Source organism: Fringilla coelebs (genome assembly GCF_963513975.1).
Source record: "Fringilla coelebs genome assembly, chromosome: 4".
NCBI lineage: Eukaryota > Metazoa > Chordata > Aves > Passeriformes > Fringillidae > Fringilla > Fringilla coelebs.
Window position 1 is genome coordinate 67857254 of NC_140032.1, and position 21594 is coordinate 67878847.

General features: G+C 44.3%; 2 protein-coding genes across 2 annotated transcripts; one reads left to right on the forward strand and one right to left on the reverse strand.

Annotated features, from left to right (window-relative positions):
• Positions 1-6069: 6069 nt before the first annotated feature.
• On the reverse strand, positions 6070-9485 carry BBS12 (Bardet-Biedl syndrome 12). Its single transcript, XM_084203749.1, has one exon. The coding sequence runs from the start codon at positions 9158-9160 to the stop codon at positions 7031-7033; it is 2130 nt and encodes a 709-aa protein (XP_084059875.1). The 5' UTR covers positions 9161-9485; the 3' UTR covers positions 6070-7030.
• A 1235-nt stretch (positions 9486-10720) lies between these two features.
• Positions 10721-15352, forward strand: CETN2 (centrin 2). The gene is made up of 5 exons (XM_084203750.1): positions 10721-10813; positions 12341-12496; positions 13435-13563; positions 13662-13799; positions 14035-15352. Exons 1-5 carry the CDS (start codon positions 10811-10813, stop codon positions 14122-14124), a joined length of 516 nt encoding a protein of 171 aa, XP_084059876.1. The 5' UTR covers positions 10721-10810; the 3' UTR covers positions 14125-15352.
• Positions 15353-21594: the final 6242 nt, after the last annotated feature.

Genomic DNA, 21594 nt, shown 5'->3' on the forward strand with positions numbered 1-21594 from the left:
GTTTCCACTTAAAAAAATAAACCACAACCAAAACAACCCCAACTAAACCAAAGAGGAGAAGGAAGGATTTTCCTCAAACCTGAAGCAATAAAGTCTGTTCATTTTTTGCTTGCAATATTAAAACTATTGCTGCTACAAATCTGCCTGACCCAGCACTGCATCAGCAATACAGGAAATGTGACAAGGGGCAACTTCCAACACTTTTGTCAGACCAAGATAAACAGACAGAGACAGCCCTGGAGATTAATATTAAGCCATAAATAAAGAGATGGCTTGCAAAGGAAACAGTGGCAGATTATGGGGAATTATTTCAAAGAGATGTTAAAAAGAATTAGTGAAACTTCAACCCCTCACACATATACTGTGGTCACACTTCATTTCCCAGGCATTTAAAAAGGCAACATTCCTTCCATCCTGCCAGCTCGGATGTGGAGGAACTGTTCTGCTCCTGAGTTTGTACTGTATGTTGTAGGACTACTCAGAGCTCTGCTTGGCGCATTTTAACTGCTGTGGTTTAATCTTCACCCTACATTCCAAAAAAGAGCTACTTGTTCATTGTCAAAGTCTACTATTATTCTCCAAGAGCTATTCTGATACTATCCCTATGGAGTTCAGACTTGTGGGAATTGTGTATGGCCATGTGAGAAGGCTTTTAGAGAAAGTCCATCAGTTTCATCAGCTTTGCAAATCAAGGGAATTTCTTTGGAGGCGAAGAAACTGTATCTTTGATGACATCAAACATTCATTCATTCCTACAACTGACTCCTGATCATTATCCAAGGCATCCTTTTGTTACATACCATATGAACAGAGTAAAGAGTTTCTTCTCTACGGAGTTTGCAGTTTTAAGATAAGAAACGGATTGACAGATCTGGACATGCCTGTTTCCAAAGCTCTTCCTAAGTGACACTCCCTGCAGGAGGCATCCCTTAACCCAGGGATGGGCTGGGCTTCTAAACCTCATTAAATTCTTCTGTGGATAGCATGGCCCGACCTATTGCATCTCTGAAGGAAATGTTCTCTATGTCATCCCTAACCAAAGGTTATTGCTACCAGAGCTTATTAGAGGTTCATCTGAGAGAGAGTGGCTTTGAATGAAGGTTGCACTCCTCATCATTTGCAGTCTTTGGTTTTGCATTTCTTGCCACTAAGAAATATCCAAAAGCCACCCTTTGCCAGTATTTAGAAGAAGGGAGAAGGACAATCATGGTTTTGCAAAATCAGTTTCTCAGGGACCAATCCCTAAAACCATGGAAACTTCACTGATGTTTTTAATGAGAAAGGGATAGGTCCCTGCCCCTTCCCCTCCAGTCTCCTGAGAATAACATATTTGGGAAATTACATCTTGTCACACACACACATCAGCAAAAGCATCTGGGAATTCCCATTCAAGGTAAGCAAACACAGTTAATTCAAACACAGTTAATTCAAGCAGGACCTCTTGGTACAGACAAAACTCTTTTAAATTAGCTCCTGTATTTTTGGAAGGCCTTTCTTCAGCACTTTAATAATAATAAGTCTGTTTAATAATGAGATGTGAACAAAGAGACACTGGATTTCCTCCAGCCTCTCCTGGCCTTGAAACTTCTCTCTTCTTCCACAGTTTCACTGGCCTTATAAATGGCTGTGAGAGGAATCTGGGAAGCTGGAGGTCCTCCTCAAGCTCTGCTGGGAAACAGTCCTAAGTATCCAGCAGTGGATCTGAGATGTGAGAGCAGTTCCCAAATTAGCCCCAGTGACTCCATGTATATCAATTACTGCTCTGACATTTGGCAACTCTCAGTGCTTTTTTACAGCCCTGCTCTTGTGTTTGAGATGGCAATTACAAGCCTGAATAATTGCACGAAATAAATGGCCATTTTCCAAGTTAACTGCCTGGTACTTCAGATAAACAAAGAGAGATTTGGGCCTCAGCTCCAGTAAAGCTCTCTTACTGCCAGTGACATCTGAGTTTCCTGGCTTCTGGCAGCCATCAGCAACACTGTCCCAGCTGAACAGCTCCAGAAAGCACCACAGTTTGGGTGGGATGGTTGGGGTGGTTATCTAAACAGTGCTCACAAAAACCAAGAGGTGAAAGGCAGTGAGAGGTACTGAGCAATGACTGCCCCTTACCTTGAGCAAGGAATACTCAGGGAGCTGGAATGATGTTATATTAGCAGGGCTTTGCCAGTTAATTACCCTGATCTAATCAACATATCAGTATTGCTGCAGGTATACCAGTTAATTTTCATCAGTGTAGGGAATCAAAGACATTATACTGATTCGGAATTACGCATGTGGAATTGTGCTCACTTCCCCTAAAACTGGTACAGGCCTATCTTGGAGCTGTGACTCACAGGCAGAACTGCAAATGCAGGGAGCAGCAGATGGAATACAGGAATTAATACCCCAAACAAGACACAATTCCTTTCAGTTTACTGGAGGGATCTACAAGGCTCTTTTGAAAAAAAAAAAAACAAAAACAAACTGATAATAGGTAGCCATTCTAAAAAAGGAGGTATTTGGATAGTTTTCTTTGACATAAACAGGAGGTGAATCAGTTCAGAGTTGTATGACTACACTGTAAATTAATGTTGCTGATTGAGAAACTGTTCTGCTCCAGAATCTGTGAATATATGTACATATATAAATAAAATTTATTTTATACAACTCCTGTGGGGTGATTCTGGCTCTCCAGTTGTAACAAATAGAAAGTTTTTGTTGTTTGTTTTTGTTTTGTTTTTAAGTGTAGTCAGTGAAAGCAGTGACTCAAATTATACCTTGGAAATAAGTAAGTTCACCAACTGTGTTATTTTCAGTCATCTCTCCAAATCTGCAATGCTGGTTAAATATTTGGTCTTACAACACAGTCGACAACAGTTGTGAATATACTAAACCCCGTTCTACCAATTTCAGCTGGAATAAAATACAGTCAAGGCAAATCTTCCCATTACTTCTAAATCAAAACTGCATGCTATCTTTGCTACTCCTGCAATAACAAAAATATAATCCTATTGTTTGGAGTAGCACTTGGTCCCCAAGGAAAGAATTCCTTTTGAACTAAACAGTTTTTTGTTTTGAATCCCTGCTAGGCAGGGAAACCAAATACAGCCCTTGGTTTCTCTCCTTTCTCATGAGCTCTTTCACCATCTGTGCATGATCATGGTCCAGCCTTTCTTTCCACTCTCTGAGAAAGACTCCTCCCAAACACTTCTCACCATGGGAACACATGGCTGCTAGGAACTCTGGGTTCGATTAAATGTGACATGAAGCCACTCCCCAGGGGTCATCCAGGGCCTGATGTGGAAGGAGAAATTGGGGAACTACTCTCTCCTTCCATTCTGCAACTCTGCCCCAAAGTGCCTTTGTCCCTACTGAGTTTTCAGGGACACAATGCAACAAGCTGAATCCCAGTACTCACAGCAAACCAGCATTGAAATCAGCAGAAGTACAACTGTGGGTACTTTTCAAAAATCTACAGAAATGGGTATTATGAGCAGAATAAACAGGTAGGAAGCCAAAACAGAAGGGTGTGGGGTTTTTTTCCTCCCACTATTCAGTATCAACCCCTGTCTTTTGTTTGTGCATGCACCTGGAGTTGTTCTCCCTCTTCTCTCACCTGGGCTGGAATCATCCCTGTGGAGATTGGTTCTTTGAGCAACATTATCTATAAAGAAAAAGCCCTTTAAAACTGCAGATCTATTCATGCTTGATTAGAAAAAAAAGGTCTTGGTCCTTCAGCTTTGCAACAAACAGTTAATTAATGCAATGATGCTGGTGGCAGGTAGAGGAATTAAATTTTTCATTTTTTGATTTTTCCAAATTATGTCACACAAACTATGCTCTAACTGTGCTGGGCTGGAATTATCTCAAAAGAACTGCTGATCTACAGAGAGAGAGAGGGATAAAACTGGATAAAACAAATCTTCAGGTGTGTAATGGGCCTCTATTACTCCCAGAAGTGCCTGTTGTTCACCGCAGCCCTGGCAATTCAGCTGGTTCCAGAACAGCAAGTCCATTCTTGAAGCAGCAGCTCAGCGCCATTTGAGTTTGGCACTGTCATGTAACAGGGAGTTTACATGGGAGTTTTATAGGGATTACACACAAAATGATACAAAAAACCCCCAAACAGTTACAAGACATTTCATTCACTCGATACCTGGTGATGTTGGTTCAGCTCCTGTAGATGTTGGTTATGGAAGCTGCTTTCCCTGGAAGGTCAGTTCTTCCCATTCTTCAGAATGATTTTTTGCTGGCAGTGTGACTGATGGGATGACTCAGGCCTGCCAGTCGCTCATCCTTGTGAGCAGAGCTGAAAATCTCTTGTCACTCCATAACTTTTCTCCTAGATTCGACTGCCCTCTGCAACTCTCTCCTCTAAAGAAAAAGGAAAATGTTCTCCCAGCCTCTCCATCAGCCCTGGTCTAAGGTATCTAAGGGAGTTCAGTGCAAACAAACAGTCTTAGCAGTTTTCTCCTCACCCTCCCAGAGTCACTCCTTTTCCTACCTGGGGAGCACTGTAGACACACACAGTCTCCTACATGTCCCAGCTCACATTTTCAGCACACCTGCTAGCAGGCAAACTCTCAGGTGCCTCCTGGCAGCCTCTGATCACTGGTCCATGTCCCTTACATGGACAGAATTGGCAGGTGGCTGTGCCCGCCAGGCTGGCTCAGCTTGGGACAAGGGTCTGGTTGCTATGAATTAGGAGACCTCTACTACATTTCAGGAAATCCTCAAGGTACAGAGGCCTAGAAGTTTGTTTTATAAAGAGAAATATGAAATACAATGCCATCATCCCCAAACAGAAGGTGGAGTGAGATGGGAATGATGATACTGGGATGCAAGGGAGAAACAAGGCACCTGACTGGGACTTGGTTCCAGCAGGGAACAAGATGTGCCAACTCCTCAAATCTCAGCCATTTCCCAATTTCCCAAGCACATCACATGTGAAAGCTTAGCTCTGCCATCACACCATGCTCTACACAAACAGCCTTTGTGTCCAGAGGAGGAGCCTCTGCCCGGCAGGAGCTGAAATTGCCCGCGGCAGATGTTGAAATCATTTCTGTGCCGAGCGCCATGGCACACAAGCCCAGGATCTCCACTCCATGGAGCAGAGAGCTTTAGGAGACCTGAGGCTGAGGGAGCCACAGCAGTATGTTGTATTCCAAACTGAAGCAGAGGATGCTTTCCGGAGAGCTTGCATGGCAATTTTCTGTGCATATCAGACAGAATTTTAAGTAACCCAGGATACAAGATGTACCTAGTTTATAAATGGTTCCATTTCACTGGCCTGTAGAAAAACAGGTGTTAATTAATCCAAATGTAACATCTGACAGCTTTTTTGAAAACCTCTTGTCCTGGTTTGGCATCACAACATTTAAATATATCATTATGTGCTTTTCAAAAGCCTGATTGGAAAAATTACATCATTTTGGACTTTCTCAACATTTGGTGCGTCAGCTCCCAGCGTCTAAGAGTCCCATAAATAGATGTTGGACCACCTCAATACAATTCCTGTCTGCAGATTTTCCATAACACACTTCACTCTATTCAAATAAGGTCCAAGTGGATCTTTCCCTGGGAACAAGGGTTATGCAATGCTCAGCACAGGAGGCTCAAGAAAAACAGTGTAAAGCCAAACATGAGCTGCAATCACTTGCAGAGCAGCAGAGTCTGTTTATATTTACTTGTATGTTGTGTTTCCATTTCATTCTCACTTAACAGCCCCCCAGCTCCTTTTGTCTCTTTTGATCTACCAGACTCTTTCTCACAGCTTGGTACATCAAGAGTGCGGCCCAGCAGCTACACATTAAATTGCCAACCTTTTAATAATGAAAATAATAATTGCAGGATGATCAAAATGTAATCTAACGAGATCCTTATGCTGCTAAGAACTACTGTTCCAAATTAAACTTATAAACTCCTATAGTATTTTACCCAAATCCACCAAATTCTGGGAACTGACAGAAAACCAGAATATTTTCAGGTCAGAGACATAACATGACTTTAATACAGATACCCCCAATAAGTATCTAAACCTTATTTGTGGATGAATTTCATTATCTGTGCTGCCAGCCATGAGCATTTTCACGAGAAAGTTCTTGAATGCAAGGATCCTCTTTAGCATCACCATTTCCATTCGTTTTCCATTCTATTTTCACCAGACTGGTGAGACATTTCACTTTCAGTGTGACTCAGAATGCCAAGTTGAGAAAAAAAATATCTCCATAGTTACACACCTCTCTCTTGAAATGAAGTGCCAGATCTCCAGTGCCCAGCTTTCAAACTGTCAGTGCTGTAACACAGCAAAAATGCCGTGCCTCAGTCACCAGGAGAGATTCAGTTGTTAGCCAGCACCTAAAACTTACAGCAACATTTTCCTCTCTGCAAGGATAGCTGAAAGACCCCATGGAAATAATCTAAAAATCCAGTTGGCAATGTAAAATTTTGTGTAGAGATGCATCCAGTCTGTAATACCAAAAGAAAGGATTCAGCCTGAATTGGTCAAAACCAGAGAAATTCCAGAGGGTCTACATTGGGAAATCAGAGATGTATGGACCATATAAATATGCAAAAGTAGAATCTATTCATACAATTTCTCAGTATAAAAATGTAACACTCAAATTATTTCAAGTTTAACTCCTATGTTTGCAGTGAACAGTAATTAAGAACAAGATATTAATTAAGAAATAATTACAGAATATTCTTTCATTTAACACAAGTACAGCAATGTAATGTGAGAGATCTCCACCTTTCTTCAGAAGATATTAGGGGACATCCATACAGGCAATATCCATACAGGCTAGAAATGCATGGCCTGGGTTAGAGATAAATCCACAAGTGGTTTTTTGTTTGTTATTTAATTCTCATTTCTAGAAATAAGAAATTACCTTGTGACTGTCTCTCGTTCTGACTTCAGCTGTTACATTCTAAAATCACAATCACATCTCACTTTATAAAGTTTGCTTTATAAAGACATGTAGGTTGCACCCAGGCTTCTCCCAGGGACTTACAAATTTGATTCATGGACTTACAAATCCTCAAAATCCTATAAAAACATAAAATCACTTGACACAGGCGAGTTCTGTATCTGATTCCTTCTGGGGCCTGTGATAATTTCGGAATCAGTTTGAAGCACCAGCAGCACCAGGTCCAGAGCTCTCCTCCATGCCTCTGTCTTGGCTGCAACGTTATCACAAACCTTTAAATCTGTGACCTGGTCAGGGAAGGGTTCAGAGCCGCTCCTGAGCACTCCACCTCTCCTAAACTCTTCCAAAATGTAAGCTGAGGGAGAGCCACAGGTCGCTGCTTTCCGGAGGTGATGATCCACGGAGGCTCCTGCTTCCAGCTCCGAGCTGGCCTTCGCAGTGTTACACAGGAGCACGGAGAGGTACCGCTTCCAGCCACTTGCCAGTGCCTGAAGCACAATGGATTTATACTCTGCCAGCCAGGAATTGGGAAGCTCTCGCACAACTCTGTCGTTTCCCGGTCGCCCGGGCTGCTCTGCAAGCGCCTGGATGTGACTGAGGCACAAGAGCTCCACTGCACCGCCCCCAGGGAAAACCTTCCTGTCCTTTATAGCATGATGGAGTCGATACAGCAAAGTCCAGAACTGGTCCTCGAGGAGCTGCGCCTTGGAAGGCAGGGCAGTGGTGAGCACAGCTGTGAGCAGGGGGATGCCTCCTGCACTGATCCGCGCCGGCAGCAGCTCACCCAGATCCACCGCGCGCCCATCGCTGGTCTTCCACAGCTCCGCCCAGGCCCCATTCCCGATAGAGGAAGAGTTGAGCTGGCTCAGGTACGTCACTGCCTGGGCACCAGTGGCTGTCCCGAAGGCACACAGCACATCCCGAGCCACACAGCCAATTACCAATATCCTGCCGGCGATGCACCTTTCCATGAAGTTTTTGCACACATTTCCTTTGACCAAAACCAGGTTTACTTCAAAGCTCATCAGAATATCCGACATTCTGCTTACCCATGCATCTCCTGCCCTGCCTCCCTGTGGATTGGGATGCTCCAAGATGGTCCTTACATTAGTTGGTCTGTTAAAACCTAAGTGTCGGTACCCCTCCGTGAGGTCACCATCCATCAGCAGAACCCGGAGGGGTTTCTCTGCAAAGTGTTTGATGACTCTGGCTTGCTCTGGTGACACTAACGTGACAAAGCCTGGGGAGACACAGGAATAGCTCTCGGGCAGGCCCAGCACACAGCACGTCACAATGCCTGCGATATTAACCTGGGAACAGCCACTGCACTCAGCTCTCTCTTGCTGATAAGCAGCAATGCTTTGTAGCAATTTCACGCTGGTCTGGTTTCCATGGCTCAGAGCCACTGCCAGATGTCCTAAACCACAACATCCACACACATCTGCTGATGGTCCTGAAAGCTGTCCCTGAAAATTACCTTGCTGACTTGCAAAATGGCTTTTCCCTACAGTGCTGAAGTGTCTGCTGTGGGTTAACTTTCGTGTGATACAGCTGGAAGCAGTAACACCACTTCCAGACAGCACAGATGAACTTTTGTCACCCACTGCCTTGACAACAGAAGCCACCGAACCAAAGCCAGCCAAGGGTGAAACCAGGAGCTTGTTAAAATTACAATCATGTCCTTGATGGGAACAAGAATTTATTGGAATTACTTCTTCTGTTGCAGAAATATCTCTCTGAAAACACAGCAAATCCCAAGGATTTGTAAGACCATCACGTCCAGCTTGGCCAGTTTTGCTTTCAAAAGCCTTTGGCCTAACTCTGCTAGAACACAGCTCTTTCTTTACATCGTGTATTGGTATTTGAAGACACTGGACTCTCTCACAGCAAGAGTTCAACCCCTCAGACATCACAGACACTATAGCTGGAACAGGAACGTTCTGCTGGAGGCACTCCACCACAGCATTGCTCCATGCTCCAACCAGGAACAACAGGGTACTCATCCCCGTCTTAAACTCCTTGTTCTGAGCCTGAATGGTTTCGTTAAGAAGCTGTCCGACAGCACTTGTCAAATCCAAACTTTCCATCAGCCTAACAGCAGAACAAATCAATGTGCTCTGGTTGGTGATTTCATCCACAATGAATTTATGTGATTTCATTGGCCCCAGGAATGTTCTCCCAGTGGATGCTAAAGCTGAGAGTTGCTGGAGTCCTATGTGTCTCCTGGCATTCATATCCCTGAAAGCCATGGGCAGTGGGCAGCATCTGTGAACAGATGACAAATTACTGCCCCGTCCTCACAGCACACCAGAGCACAATCACCAAAAAATTAACTTAACAATCTACCCCTGAACACGCCTTTCTTCCATATAAAGCTTTCTTCCTGTGCGCTTATTTTGAGAAATCAAGGGGCAGAGCTGCTGAAATGGGGCACTGTTAAAATACCATGGAATTGTTTCTGGCTGGCTGATAGTAAAAGAGCTGTTAATTCCCACGGTTTCTTACACTTCTGGCAGTGCAGGCTGTGTGGAACTACCACCTCCTCCTGCCCTGATGTCTGGAATTTCAGTTATTTGCCTTACTTAGGGCAAAAGTTCATTAGAGCAGAATGGACAAATTACATGCCAAACTCAAGAGCTCTGTGCGGATCCTTCTTGGTAACAATAGTCATGCCATGCTGACTTTAACCTTCCACTCTAGAAAAACATATTTTATTCCAAATTCTGTTTAGTCCAACTAACATGCATGAATACTTCATTAAGTGAAATAAAAGCAATGCCACTTCTTCATAACTTACAAACTGCCGAGACTTTAAAGTTTTGACCAATGATTCATTCTTAACACATCAAAAAGAAATCTTTCACTCAAAATCTCTTCCACACCATGGTCCCGTGGCAGAAGATGTGGATTAAAATAAAGCTCCCTTTTTGAGTAACGAAGTATACACACCAAGAATTGAGAACCCTGTGTCCTGTACCTCTTATGCTCAGATTCAAATCACAGAATGGTCTGGGTGGGAAGCGACCTTAAGGATCACCCAGTTTCAACCGCCCCGCCACGGGCAGGATCATCTTCCACCAGACCGGGCTGCTCAGAGCCACATCCGATCTGGCATTGGCCACTTCCAGGGATGGGGCATCCACAACTTCTCTGGGCAACCTGTTCCGGTTCGTCAACCCCCTCACAATAAAGATTTTCTTCCTAATATCCAATCTAAATCGACTGTCTGTCAGTTTGAACCCAACCCCCCCTTGCCCCATCACTATATCCCCTTGTAAATAGTCCTGCCCCATCTTTCCTGTAAGTTCCCTTCAGGTACTGGAATTTATTCACATCATTTATTCCAGCTCCCCAAAGGCCCCTTTGCGTAGCTATTCCAAATCCAAAATGCTCTCTTTTTTTTTCTTTTTTCCCATCCCACACAGCGAAAGTCCACTTGAATAATATGTTGTAGTATCGCTAGGGAGAGGAAGCGCGTCCCGGCCCGCCCGCTCCACACGGCCGGGGGGAAGCCACCCGGAGCGGACACACCGGAACTGCATTGGAGGCGGCCTGGCCGCTTCCTGCGGCCCGGAGGGTGCCCGGCGGGCCGGTGCGGGTGTCTCACCGGAGGGGCCGCGCTCCCGCCGCTTCCCTGGACACGGAGTTGCCTGGACACGGCCGCCGCTCCCTCAGGCTCCCCGCGGGCGGGCCCGCCCTCGCGCTCCCTCAGCTGTCCCTCACGGGCACGCCGCGCTGTCATTGGCCAGCGCCCTGAGGGAGGGCGGCTTCCCGCTCTCGTTCCGCCCGCTCATTGGCCGGCTGGGCGGCGCGTGCCGGTTGCGCGCGGCGGTGCGGAGCTCCCGTTCCGTCCCGTCCCGTCCCGTCCGGTCCCAGCCCGGAGCGGCATTCCCGGCCGGATGGTGAGCGCGCCCTCCCCGCCGCGGGCTCCCTTCCAACCGCCGCCTCCCCCGAGCCCCTCCGCCCCCTCCCGCCGACACCGTGCGTTGTGCAAAACCCCTTCAGGTTCCACCCCTGCCCAGGCCGTCGCTGCTGCCCGGTTACCTCGCGCAGCGCACCCCGTAGAGCCCCCCACTCCAAGGGGAAAAACGCCCCCGGAAAAATACCGGGATTCGCAAAATACGTCACCGGCTCACGGCATGCCTGGTTCTTCTTGGCACAGCTCACAGACCTCCGCATCGTTCGGGCCCCGGCAGCGTTGTCGGAATGGCACCGGCCAGGCCCGGCGGTGGAACCTGAAAGGGATTTGCACAACTCAGATGTGAAATAAATGGAACAGTTAGTCTCCGTAGCCAGGAAAAGGTCTCGTGTGTGTTCTTCCCAGAGCAGCATATAAAGAGTAAAAGTCTGATACGTGTGTTAATGGCAGCACAGGGAAGTCAGGGGTGAGCCAGACAAATGGCTTTGCAGTCCAACCTGGGAGGGACAAATCACGTTGGAAAACAAAATTTCATTTAAAAATGGAAGAAAATTAAATCATCTTAGTTAAAAGAGAGATCCCAGCCCTAAACATGTTAACAATTCAGCAGAGGCAAGACACTGGTCAGCAGTAACCAGGTAACAAATTGCTTGCTTTGTGCTTGTTTTATTTACTTCTAAAGCCTAGCCACTTGGAGCTGGGGGTGCGAGGGACTGCCTCTCCTTCCAGGATTCTGTGCAGATTCAAGACCGCAGGCCGAAAATCTGTCTGCTGCTGAGTTAAAACCAAAGCTATACTTGAGGAAGGCACATTTCCCTGCTTTATGAGTGGGGGAGGGGGGGGGAGGACATTCTATTCTGCACTGGCTTACACCAGAGGCAGGAAAGGTCTCGGGAGTGTCTTGGATAATGATGCACCAGCTCAGCACAAGTAGATTAATTCTCCTTGTGGGACAGATTGTGTGTTGATCTCACTGCTCCCACTGGATGTTGCTGCCTGGCTCCACATCTACTCGATGGACAGGCAGCCTGGAGCCACACAGTTCCCTTTAAACTTGTTTCCCACAGGAGTGGCTGATGTTGAGTCTCATTTACAACCAAGACCCTAAGCAACCACCCTCTTAAGCTGTGAGGATGCTGTACTTATATTTTTCATGTAAACCTGCAGGAAAGGCAACTGGCAGGAGGTGCAGAGGATCATGGTCACCTCAGTGGAGTGTTCATTTTCAGGCTGTCCACCTGTTTTTTTGGCATTATTCCTTTAATTGACAATCTTTCAGTTTAAAACAGAAAACAGGAAGCCCAAATCCACATTCACCAGGAACAAAATCTCTTTTTTTCTTTCTACAGTAACCTAAGGAAATTGACCTAAAGACTCAATGTCTACCACTTGCAGCAAGGAATGTCTCTCACCTCTACAATATTACTGTTGACATTTATAATTAAGTGTATTTGAAATTCTCCCAGGAAGGTGCTGTTTCTTATCTGTTCTCTCCTTTCCCTTTCTGAAGGCATCCAACTATAGAAAACCTGGCTTGGGTACAGCCCAGAGGAAGAAAAGTGGCTTGAAACCTGAACTTACAGAAGAGCAAAAGCAGGAGATCAGAGAAGCTTTTGATTTGTTTGACACTGATGGATCTGGAAGCATCGACATAAAAGAACTGAAGGTTTTCAAACTTTTTTTCTTTTTCCTCTGAGGTGAAAGTATCTTTGATCTCAGAATTGTAGCTGCTTTTTGTGTTTCTCCAACCCTATTTTAAAACAATTTTGGAGTACTAAGAAGAGTAGTGGCTTGCTGTCATGACTGGATTTGGGGTGCACTCCAAATGCATGAAGCAGACAGGCTTCTCTACTCTGTGGCTATTTAAATCTGACAGCTTTGAATAGCTGAGCATTAGAAAAACTAAACAGTTTCAGGTTTCTTGACTAAGGTGCTTGTTCCTGGGAAGTGGACTTTTGTTGTTCTGGGATGACTATCAGAGTATCAAATATTTTCTTCACCTGAGAACTAAACATAGATTTTGCATATATTCAGGAAAGTTACAACCATATTTGCACATATGTAATCCAAAAATTACCTGGTTTTTAATTTTAAAAAGAACAAAACAGAGATCTGAGTTGTGTTTCAGTAACAAGTCAGGCAGTGTGTGTGCGCTTGCACACATACAGTAGTAAAAAGGGGAGGATGATTCTCAATTGTCTCCTTGTGATTCTATGTGTTTGATTCTTTTGTAAGCATGAACACTTTAAATTTAATTATTTCCTTTACCTTGATTTCTCACATACACTCTGCTCAATTTCTGCATGGGAAACTTCAATTTCTGAAATCTCAATTTCTGTAACCTGAAGACATGAGTTACCTCTGCCTGATATAAAATATGGATTTCCACTACCATATAGAAAAAAACAACACTGTTAGAAAATCAAACCTACACTATTATTGTTCAGCAAGATGAAAGAAGATGGTAGAGAATACCAAGGTGTTTCCATGGCAGTGAGTTGTGACTAGAGTTTTGGACAAGGAAATGAAACACGCTTTAGCTCAGCACTTACACCAAAATTCTGGTGGCCTCCTAACAGAATTGGTTTTGCTGTTTTGGCACAGGTTGCGATGCGTGCCTTAGGCTTTGAGCCAAAGAAGGAAGAGATTAAGAAGATGATAGCAGACATTGACAAGGAAGGAAGTGGCACCATCAACTTTGAAGACTTTTTGGCTATGATGACACAAAAAATGGTAGAATTCGTAGCAGAAATTCTTGTGGCAGCATAAGAGAAAAGAACATCTCAGTGTCAGGGGTTTTCTGATTAACGTATGCTTTACTCTTGGTTTAGAGCGAAAAGGATTCGAAAGAAGAAATCCTGAAAGCTTTCAGATTATTTGATGATGATGGCACAGGAAAAATTTCATTCAAAAACTTGAAAAGGGTTGCCAAGGAGCTGGGGGAAAATTTAACAGATGAAGAACTTCAGGTAAATTCTGATTTGCCAGAGCTTTACTAACAGACACAGACCATTCCTGTAGCTCCTAGAGATTGGGTGGGAATTTAGCCCAATACCAAAAGGGCTGAGAGATCAGAAATATGAAAAGCAGTCAAATATATTGTTGTTTTCACATGATGTGCCTCTGATTTATTGTTGTTTTAATGAGTGGATTGTGTTGTGTTTAGAGTCCAGTGTCTGATCAAATGTACACTGTGTTTTGTAGGAAATGATTGATGAAGCTGATCGAGATGGAGATGGAGAAGTAAGCGAGCAAGAATTTTTGAGAATCATGAAGAAAACTAGCCTATACTAATATTTGTTGCCTTGCTATACAGCTGGTCCAAAAGATAACCTGGAAAAGGTTTAAAAACTGGGCTTGTGCCTCCTGCATGTTTTCTGTCATGTGAACAAAGTCTAAAGGAGCAGTTTTTTTGGTTTATTTCTCTTTTTCAACAAACATAATTGGGGAAGGAGGACTGCAGTACCCAAAACTGCCAAAATGAACTACTGCAGAAGTCAAGGAAAACACTGCAAGGCAGGGTCCCTTCTCTTCCACCATAACAACTTCCTACCATACCTTCTCCTCTTCCATAACCACTTTCCTGAGTGCCATTTTGGCTAAAAACCGCTGTGTTTTACTATTTGACTAAAAGATACTTCACTTCAGATGTGAAGATGCCCACTGCTGCTAGGAAAGGCTGCTTTGCTTTTCCTAAGGTTACTGATTGAAGGGACAAGCACAGTATTTTTTATTCCTTTGAAGGTTTTGTAGGTTATCTTTTGGTATTTGTTTCCTGTTGTTTATTTCCATGAAAGACTTTAAAATTAATTGTATATTTGTCTGTATTTCTGTATGAAACACTGTTTTCCTATGGCAAGTTGGTTTTGGATTTAATGGAAAGCAAATGTAGATTTGGCTCTTCCTTTGGAGCTCTGTGCTATCCATAGATGTTCTTTTGTTTAGCTGATCACCTGAAACCAGAATGAAACTTGAATGTAACCTGCTTGGGTGACCAAAGTTTATTGTTTATAACCAGGCAACACCTTGTGCCATTGTTCTTACTCCCCAGACATCCCCAGAGCTGCTGTTATTCCAGGATTTCAGGTACCTAAAAAGTTCAATTCCATGGTGCAAGAGAGTAAATTTTGTCTTGTTGACAGTTACATTGCAGAGAGGATTTGCATCTGAAGTGAAAAAGTAGCCACCATGGACACCTGTGGAGCTCTGAATATATTTAAATCCATGCAGTCCAAATCCATTTTGCACATCACTGGTTTTGGGGTGGTTTTTTTTTTTTAGTAGTACCTTCATTTTCTTCAGTATTTCTTTCATATACTGTCAATCCAGGACTTACTGGAGAGCCAGATTTCCTTCTGAATTCTAGAGCAGTGACACACAGCCTGCTATGTGATTATGTTGCTCTGCAGGAGGGTTTATCCTGTATAGACAATCGGCTTCAAAACTTTCAAATCCTGTAAAGCTCCATAGGCCTGAGAAGTCCCCTGTTAACATGGTGGCTGTAGATGTAATCAGTAGTACTGCAAGTGTTTTAAACTGTCTTACCTTTGTATAAGTGTGAAATAAAACTGTTTTGCAAGTTAAGAAGGTTTTGTGCTTATTCTCTTTTTTCCTTAATTATTTTAAAGTCTTAAATGGTTCACCAAGCCCATTTTCACTTTCATTTATCTATTCTTTCTAAGAGAGGAATTCTTAGGTGCAGTAGTCTGTCACATAATTCCTCTTCCACTCTGCTGATTAAAAGTTTCTAGTACTAACCACATATATTCAGAAAGGGAAATTTGAAGTTCTAGTTGATTATGGGGAATCCCAGAGCCTGTTAGAATGACTGTACTTTTTTTTTATGCTGCCACAGGAAGAGATTGATGACTGTGGTTTACCTATGATGCATGTCACTTCTCTCTTCCTGTTCTAATCCCATTATGTGCCCTGAAGGTAGGAAAAAGCCACACAATCATCCCTGCCATGTGTACTACAGTGGTGAAATGTTATTTCTGGCTTGCCCATTAATCTCTGAAGTCTGGAATGTCAAGCAGTGTCTGAATGAGCACAAAACTTGCAAGTGTTAACAAGTGTCTCAGTGGTCCTTTATTTTGGAGGATAGTGAGGGAAATCATCCCCTCTTCAGCCTGGCAGCTGGCTGTGAACCCATCCTTTGCATCCCTTTTCTCCCTGACACGAGGGTGGGTCCTTACCTGGCACCTGCAGATTCCCCTCAGGTGGCTGCAATTCAGACATTTCATTGTGTGCACCCAGCTGAGATCCTCCCTCTGCACCATCAGCAAAGCCTGGTTTTCACTCTGAGTGTTCATTCTAGGCAGACACTGCACAGAAAGGAAAGTGGAACTGCAGTTTGTGTCTGGCAAAGATCTAAATTTCAAAGCACTGGTAAGGGCAATAAACAGCTGCTTGGGAGATAATATTGCAAATGTCTTCTAATGAGATATGTTTTGAACTGTGAAAGTACCAGACTTTTAATAAAATACAAAATAGTTCAAGAGGAAAAAAATTGCTTCCAAGTTATATTCCAAAATATGACAATTGCATGGCAATTTTAATCTCCCACATGCAGCTTCTAACTTCTGCATCATCATTCAGGCCCACAGTACAGTCCCACAGTCCTGCCAGTCCCACACTAAGGCAAATCTTCAGCTGGCTTTAGGGAAAAAAGACCCAAGGAACTGCCAATGAGTGCTGTGTTCTCACTTCATTACGTGTGAGTTTGTTTTCAAAGCAATGAGCACAGGATCAGCTTCTAACACTGCAGAAGACAAAAGGCTTCTTTTCAGGTACACCTAATCTTGGCATTTAAAAGAGGATGGGGGGAAGCAACACAGGAAACATTTGTGTACATTCACATGCCAGGAGTCTTACTAACAGAGCCCAAATAGTTCCATAAACTGATGAAGCATTTAATATTAAAATATTTAAATTGGTAATTTACAGTTTTGAAGACTCTCACATCCTGCAAACCGCCTGGTGAATTCACACCAAATATTTGAAATGTTCAATATTAACTCCTTGGAAGCCTCCTCACTGAGTTAAATAAATCAAATATTGCCACACTCCATCTGCTTTTAAATGCCCCTGGATAGCATAAGTGGATTTCGAGCAGGGCGCCAGGCACAGGGCAGCAAAGTGCTCCGTCTAGAGGCTGAGATGTGCCTTGGCCGCTTGAGGAAAGGCATCCTCAGGGGATAACGCTGCAAAGCCAGCTTCCTTTGTGTCACACCTCTCAACACAGCGAGGGCCGATAGATCTGAGAGCGTGGCAGCCTCGCTAGAGGGCATCCAGTTACTGACGTGCGAGGTGCGTGAGGCTTTGATGCTGCTTTGCCTCCGCTGTGGCTTTCAATGAGGAGGGAAAGTAGGCGCACAAACATCATCCAGACTGGGCTTGAAATACGTGGTTGGATACAGAATTATTTTCTCTGAAAGGAAGAACATAAGGCTTCTCTCACAACCCATGTGCAAAATGCTGTAATTATTAGTCAGTTGTTCAAAGCTAAACCCCCAAACCACACTTTCTGAAACTCCCACTCTGTATCAATAATTGCAGGCACTCTCTCAGGAGAGCAGAGAACTCAACTTGCCTTTCACACAGTCCCCCTGAGTGCTCTGACCACTCTGTAGAGTTCTTTTGTCCCTTTGGGAATACTGCTATCAAATGGAACCCTTTCCAGCTGAGAGACAGAGCCAGACTTGCTGCAGGATGCTTGTGGCCTTCCCTTGGGATGTGGGAAAGCTGGAATCGTGCCTTGCTTCGAGTCAACAGGAATGAGGATTTGACAATTAGACTCTTGTCCCCAAGGTGAGTGTGTTGACCTTTAGGGATGTGGCATAACTCCAAAGGCCTTGTGGGGACCTAAACCAATAGCTCTTGAACTCTTTGCAGTCCTGGCTGCCACTAATTGCTGAACTTGAAATTGCTCAAGGCTTTTTTTTTTTTTTTTGCTTGTCTGAATTAGATTAAACACAGAGAATATTAACAAAGCAAACTGTAAAGCCTGGGCTGCAAAGGTGTAAAATTCCCTTGTTCTCAAGGCCACTTTATTTCCTCTGAAAGCCTCTGACTGGTTCTAGCAGTGACATGTTTCACTATGAAATGGATCCCCCTACATTAAAAAAAGCCATAAAAACAAGGTTTCCATAGGAAGCAAATGGAACAGCTAACCTAGCCCATTTCCAACATTATTTTGGACCACTCTCCAAAAAAAACATAGCTTAGTGTAATAAAACAAAACCAACATAATTCACACATCTATGCTATTGTCTGAAACTGCTTCCTAGTATGGTTCCTTCTCCACCTCAATATAGAGAAAACAGATACATACTTTCCTCTAATTTTTTTCAGACATCCAAATGAGAAGTACTATAAAAGCTCTAAACATCAAGGAAAAAGGGACTATGAACATTGTAGATTGAGTTAGAAACACTAGAAGGTATTTCAGTTTAAAAAAGCAACATTTAAGCAGCTTCTAAAAACATGATATTAGATCATCTCAGTGTAAGGTTTACGTCTGTGCTCCCCATGTTTCCTCTTTAGAGAGCTTAGGACATGATTGGCCAAGAAATCAACAGAAGCATGGCTTCCACAAATCTTTCGGATGTTTTGTTTAAATCAGTCCATAATACACTCGTGAGGTTGAAGAGAATTGCTGCAGAATAGCTCCTTTTAGAAAGGACATAATTTTAACCAAGTTTTTAGGGTTTGTTTGGGGTTTTTTCGTATCAGATTAACTAAATTATTGATGAAGTTATTGATGTTAGTCATGGAATGACAGGTACCTTTTGCAGAAGTAAAGAGAGATTTTTGCCTAGATGAAAAAAGTCCATGTCAGTGAAGGTACAGTCCATCTAGAGCAGATATCAGGCAAAACAGGTCCTAAAACTACAATTATTTTCTCTAAACAGAAAATTACCACAGTTGAGACTAGTGTTCAGTAAACATATCCCTTTACATGGCTCTTTCTCATCCTCCTCCTTACCATTAGGAACTAATAAAGTACTCATCAAAATGGCCAAGAGGTTTGAATATTATTTCTGCTTGTGCTGTGAAATATATATAAATATTTTTTGGCAAATCCTGATAAACTGGGTCACTGTCTGGCTGGGCTAAATGCTTCGGCTCATTCTGCAGAAAGCAACTCTATTACTGCCCATGGCATTAAAAATAGCAATATTATGAATCCAAGAGAAAATGTGAGTTGAAAATGCTTATGTATCACAATTAAAGGAGTTTCTCCCGGAAATGAAATAGCTTTTTGAAGGCAGGAGGGAAGAAACAGGTACTTTTATTCTTCCTACTATCAACCCAAGATGCAATAGATAAATTAACAGGATATTATTTATTGCGTTGGGGATTTTTGCGCCGAGATTCAGAATTCTCCCGACTCTCAAATGCCTGCAATGCTGTGACTCACTGAGTCAAGGTCTAGGATGGTGCAATCCTGACCCCCTCCTGCCAAGGGCTTAGCATCATCTATTCCCATTGCCTGCCGCGGGACTAAGCAGTGCTTAAGCACTTCTGCAAAACTGGGCCTTAGACAATGGAGGCTTTAGGTATGGGCTTCCTATTTCCTGCAGTGGATTTGTGTAGGTGGCCTCGTTACCAGAAATCCATACTCCTACACAGCAACTTCTGACTGTGTTTCTGCAGAAATGACTATGATGAAAAAAATGAAATATTTTGAAAATAAAAATCATCTGTTTGTTTCTCCAAACCAGTTGAGGTATCTCCTGCTGGAGAGATCAATTTCATCTCTGGTGTGGCAAAATTAGGAGCGGGGTGGAAAACAAAAGGATTAAGGTTTGCAAAGGCACCGTGGTTTGGGCTGCTGCACACACGGAGAGGGGAGAGCCTGTCTGAACTGTCTTCTGCCCATCGCTGGCAGCTGAGTCACTGGCCCAGCCTTCAGAGCTTCTTGCTGCTGCATTTTGCAGCCAGGAAAATCCCACATCCTCCCAGTGGGTGTAGGAAACGCAGCTACAGCATCTGGATGCATCGGCACCAAAAACAAAGGGGAGACTGTGGTGCGGGCGGTGGCTGCGGGCTCAGGGCCAGCGTGCCAGGACCTTGCCGACAGCATCCCGGGGAGCTGCGGGCAGAGCTCGGGCCAGCACTGCCTGCCCACAGCCCCGCTGGTTTGCCAAGCCCAACACTGCAAGGTGTGTGACCAGCTCTACGTCCCTGCATGGGGACATGCCAGGGCCACCAGCAAACGGCCTCTGCTGTCCCACCTCATCCTGTCTCCCTGCTTTTTGGCAAGGAGCATATCACACCTTCCTTGCCCTTCCTGGTCTCGCTCAGCCAAGGCTGTTTGCCTTCAAGCACAGGGGCTTATGTAAGTCTCGGCTCTTGCCGTGCTGTCGGGGCCAGCACAGCCCTCGTGGCTCCAGTGAGGGTCACCAGAGGTTCTGCTCTCACCTCCCACCCATCTCCGTCCCACCCTTATTCCATGATTGCAGAGCTGGGTGGATTCAGCCAGGGCAGCTTCAAACTCTGAATTTTCCAATACTGGCTGAATACTGCCAACGCTGCTTTCAGATGATGGCTCTGCAAGCATCCTGCTGGGAGAGCAACCCTAGACATTGCTCACAGATCCATCTTGTCTCCTGCCCTGTGTTCCCTGTGGCACTTGCCAAGCTCATGTTGAGGGTGATGTTATTCTGAGAAGCATCCTGGGTCAGGCAGCCAGTGCCTGGCTCTCCAACCTAGGGTTGGGTATTGCTCTTGGGAAAGGAAACACAGGAACAGTCCAGTATGGGTTTGCTCAGCTGTCTGGGCAGTTGCTCTGGACAAAAGCTCTTTTGAGAAGCTGCTCCTGTAAAGGAGACAAGAAGAGACCTGATATCCCTAAGTGTGCGCTTCCATACTGAGGTGGCAACCAGAGAGCTCTGCTGGCACTGGGAAAGGTTGCCTTAAGAAAGCAATCAAACAGACTGGGCAGTACAATCCCTCCCACCACAAATCTCCAATGGCTTTTAGGCCACTTGGCTCAGAACTGGCATCAGAGCCCCAGCCAATCCCACAACCCCAACACAATTCTTTCTAGGCCAGTGCCATGCTTCCTTGGAGGCTTCTTGTCCTCCTCCTTGTGCCTCCTTAGCAAAGCTGCTGCCCCTGTGCCTTCTGTTTAGCCACCTGAAACTTCTCCTAGAAGGTGAAGCAGCAAGACCATGCAGAAAATAAAGGAGAGGAAACTTCCTCTGACATCCATTCCCTGTCACATTTGTTCCATGCCCATATTGACCAAAACACAGGAAAGGACAGACAGCAGAAAATAGCTACATGTCAAAGGAAAAACAAACCAGCCTTTCCTAGCTCTGTCTAGGCATGCATCCATTTACCAAGTGCTTTTGGCCCAGCCTGATGGGCAGGCCAGAGCCTGCCTCTGTAATCTATGCCAACAAGGGAGGAACTAGACCCCACCATGACTGGGTCACCACTTGGATGTTTAACACTGGTGTTCAACAACAACATTTTCTTCTGGGGGGGTGTCACAGGTTGACTCCGTCACAAGCCTGGTTACACCACAGGTGCTCCCTTTACTGGGTTCAGCATTTCCCTTTTCACCCAAACTACTTTATAGTGATAATTCACAGATCTATCATGGCCATATCGGACATTTCTAAATATCTACAGCTGCCTTATTGGACTGAATTTCCTTTTATATGTTGGAATCAGAATAAATTTACATCAATGAATTGCCTGTGAGCTGCTGGCTCATTGTCCTGGAGTTCAAAAGTTTAAGGTGGATTTTGA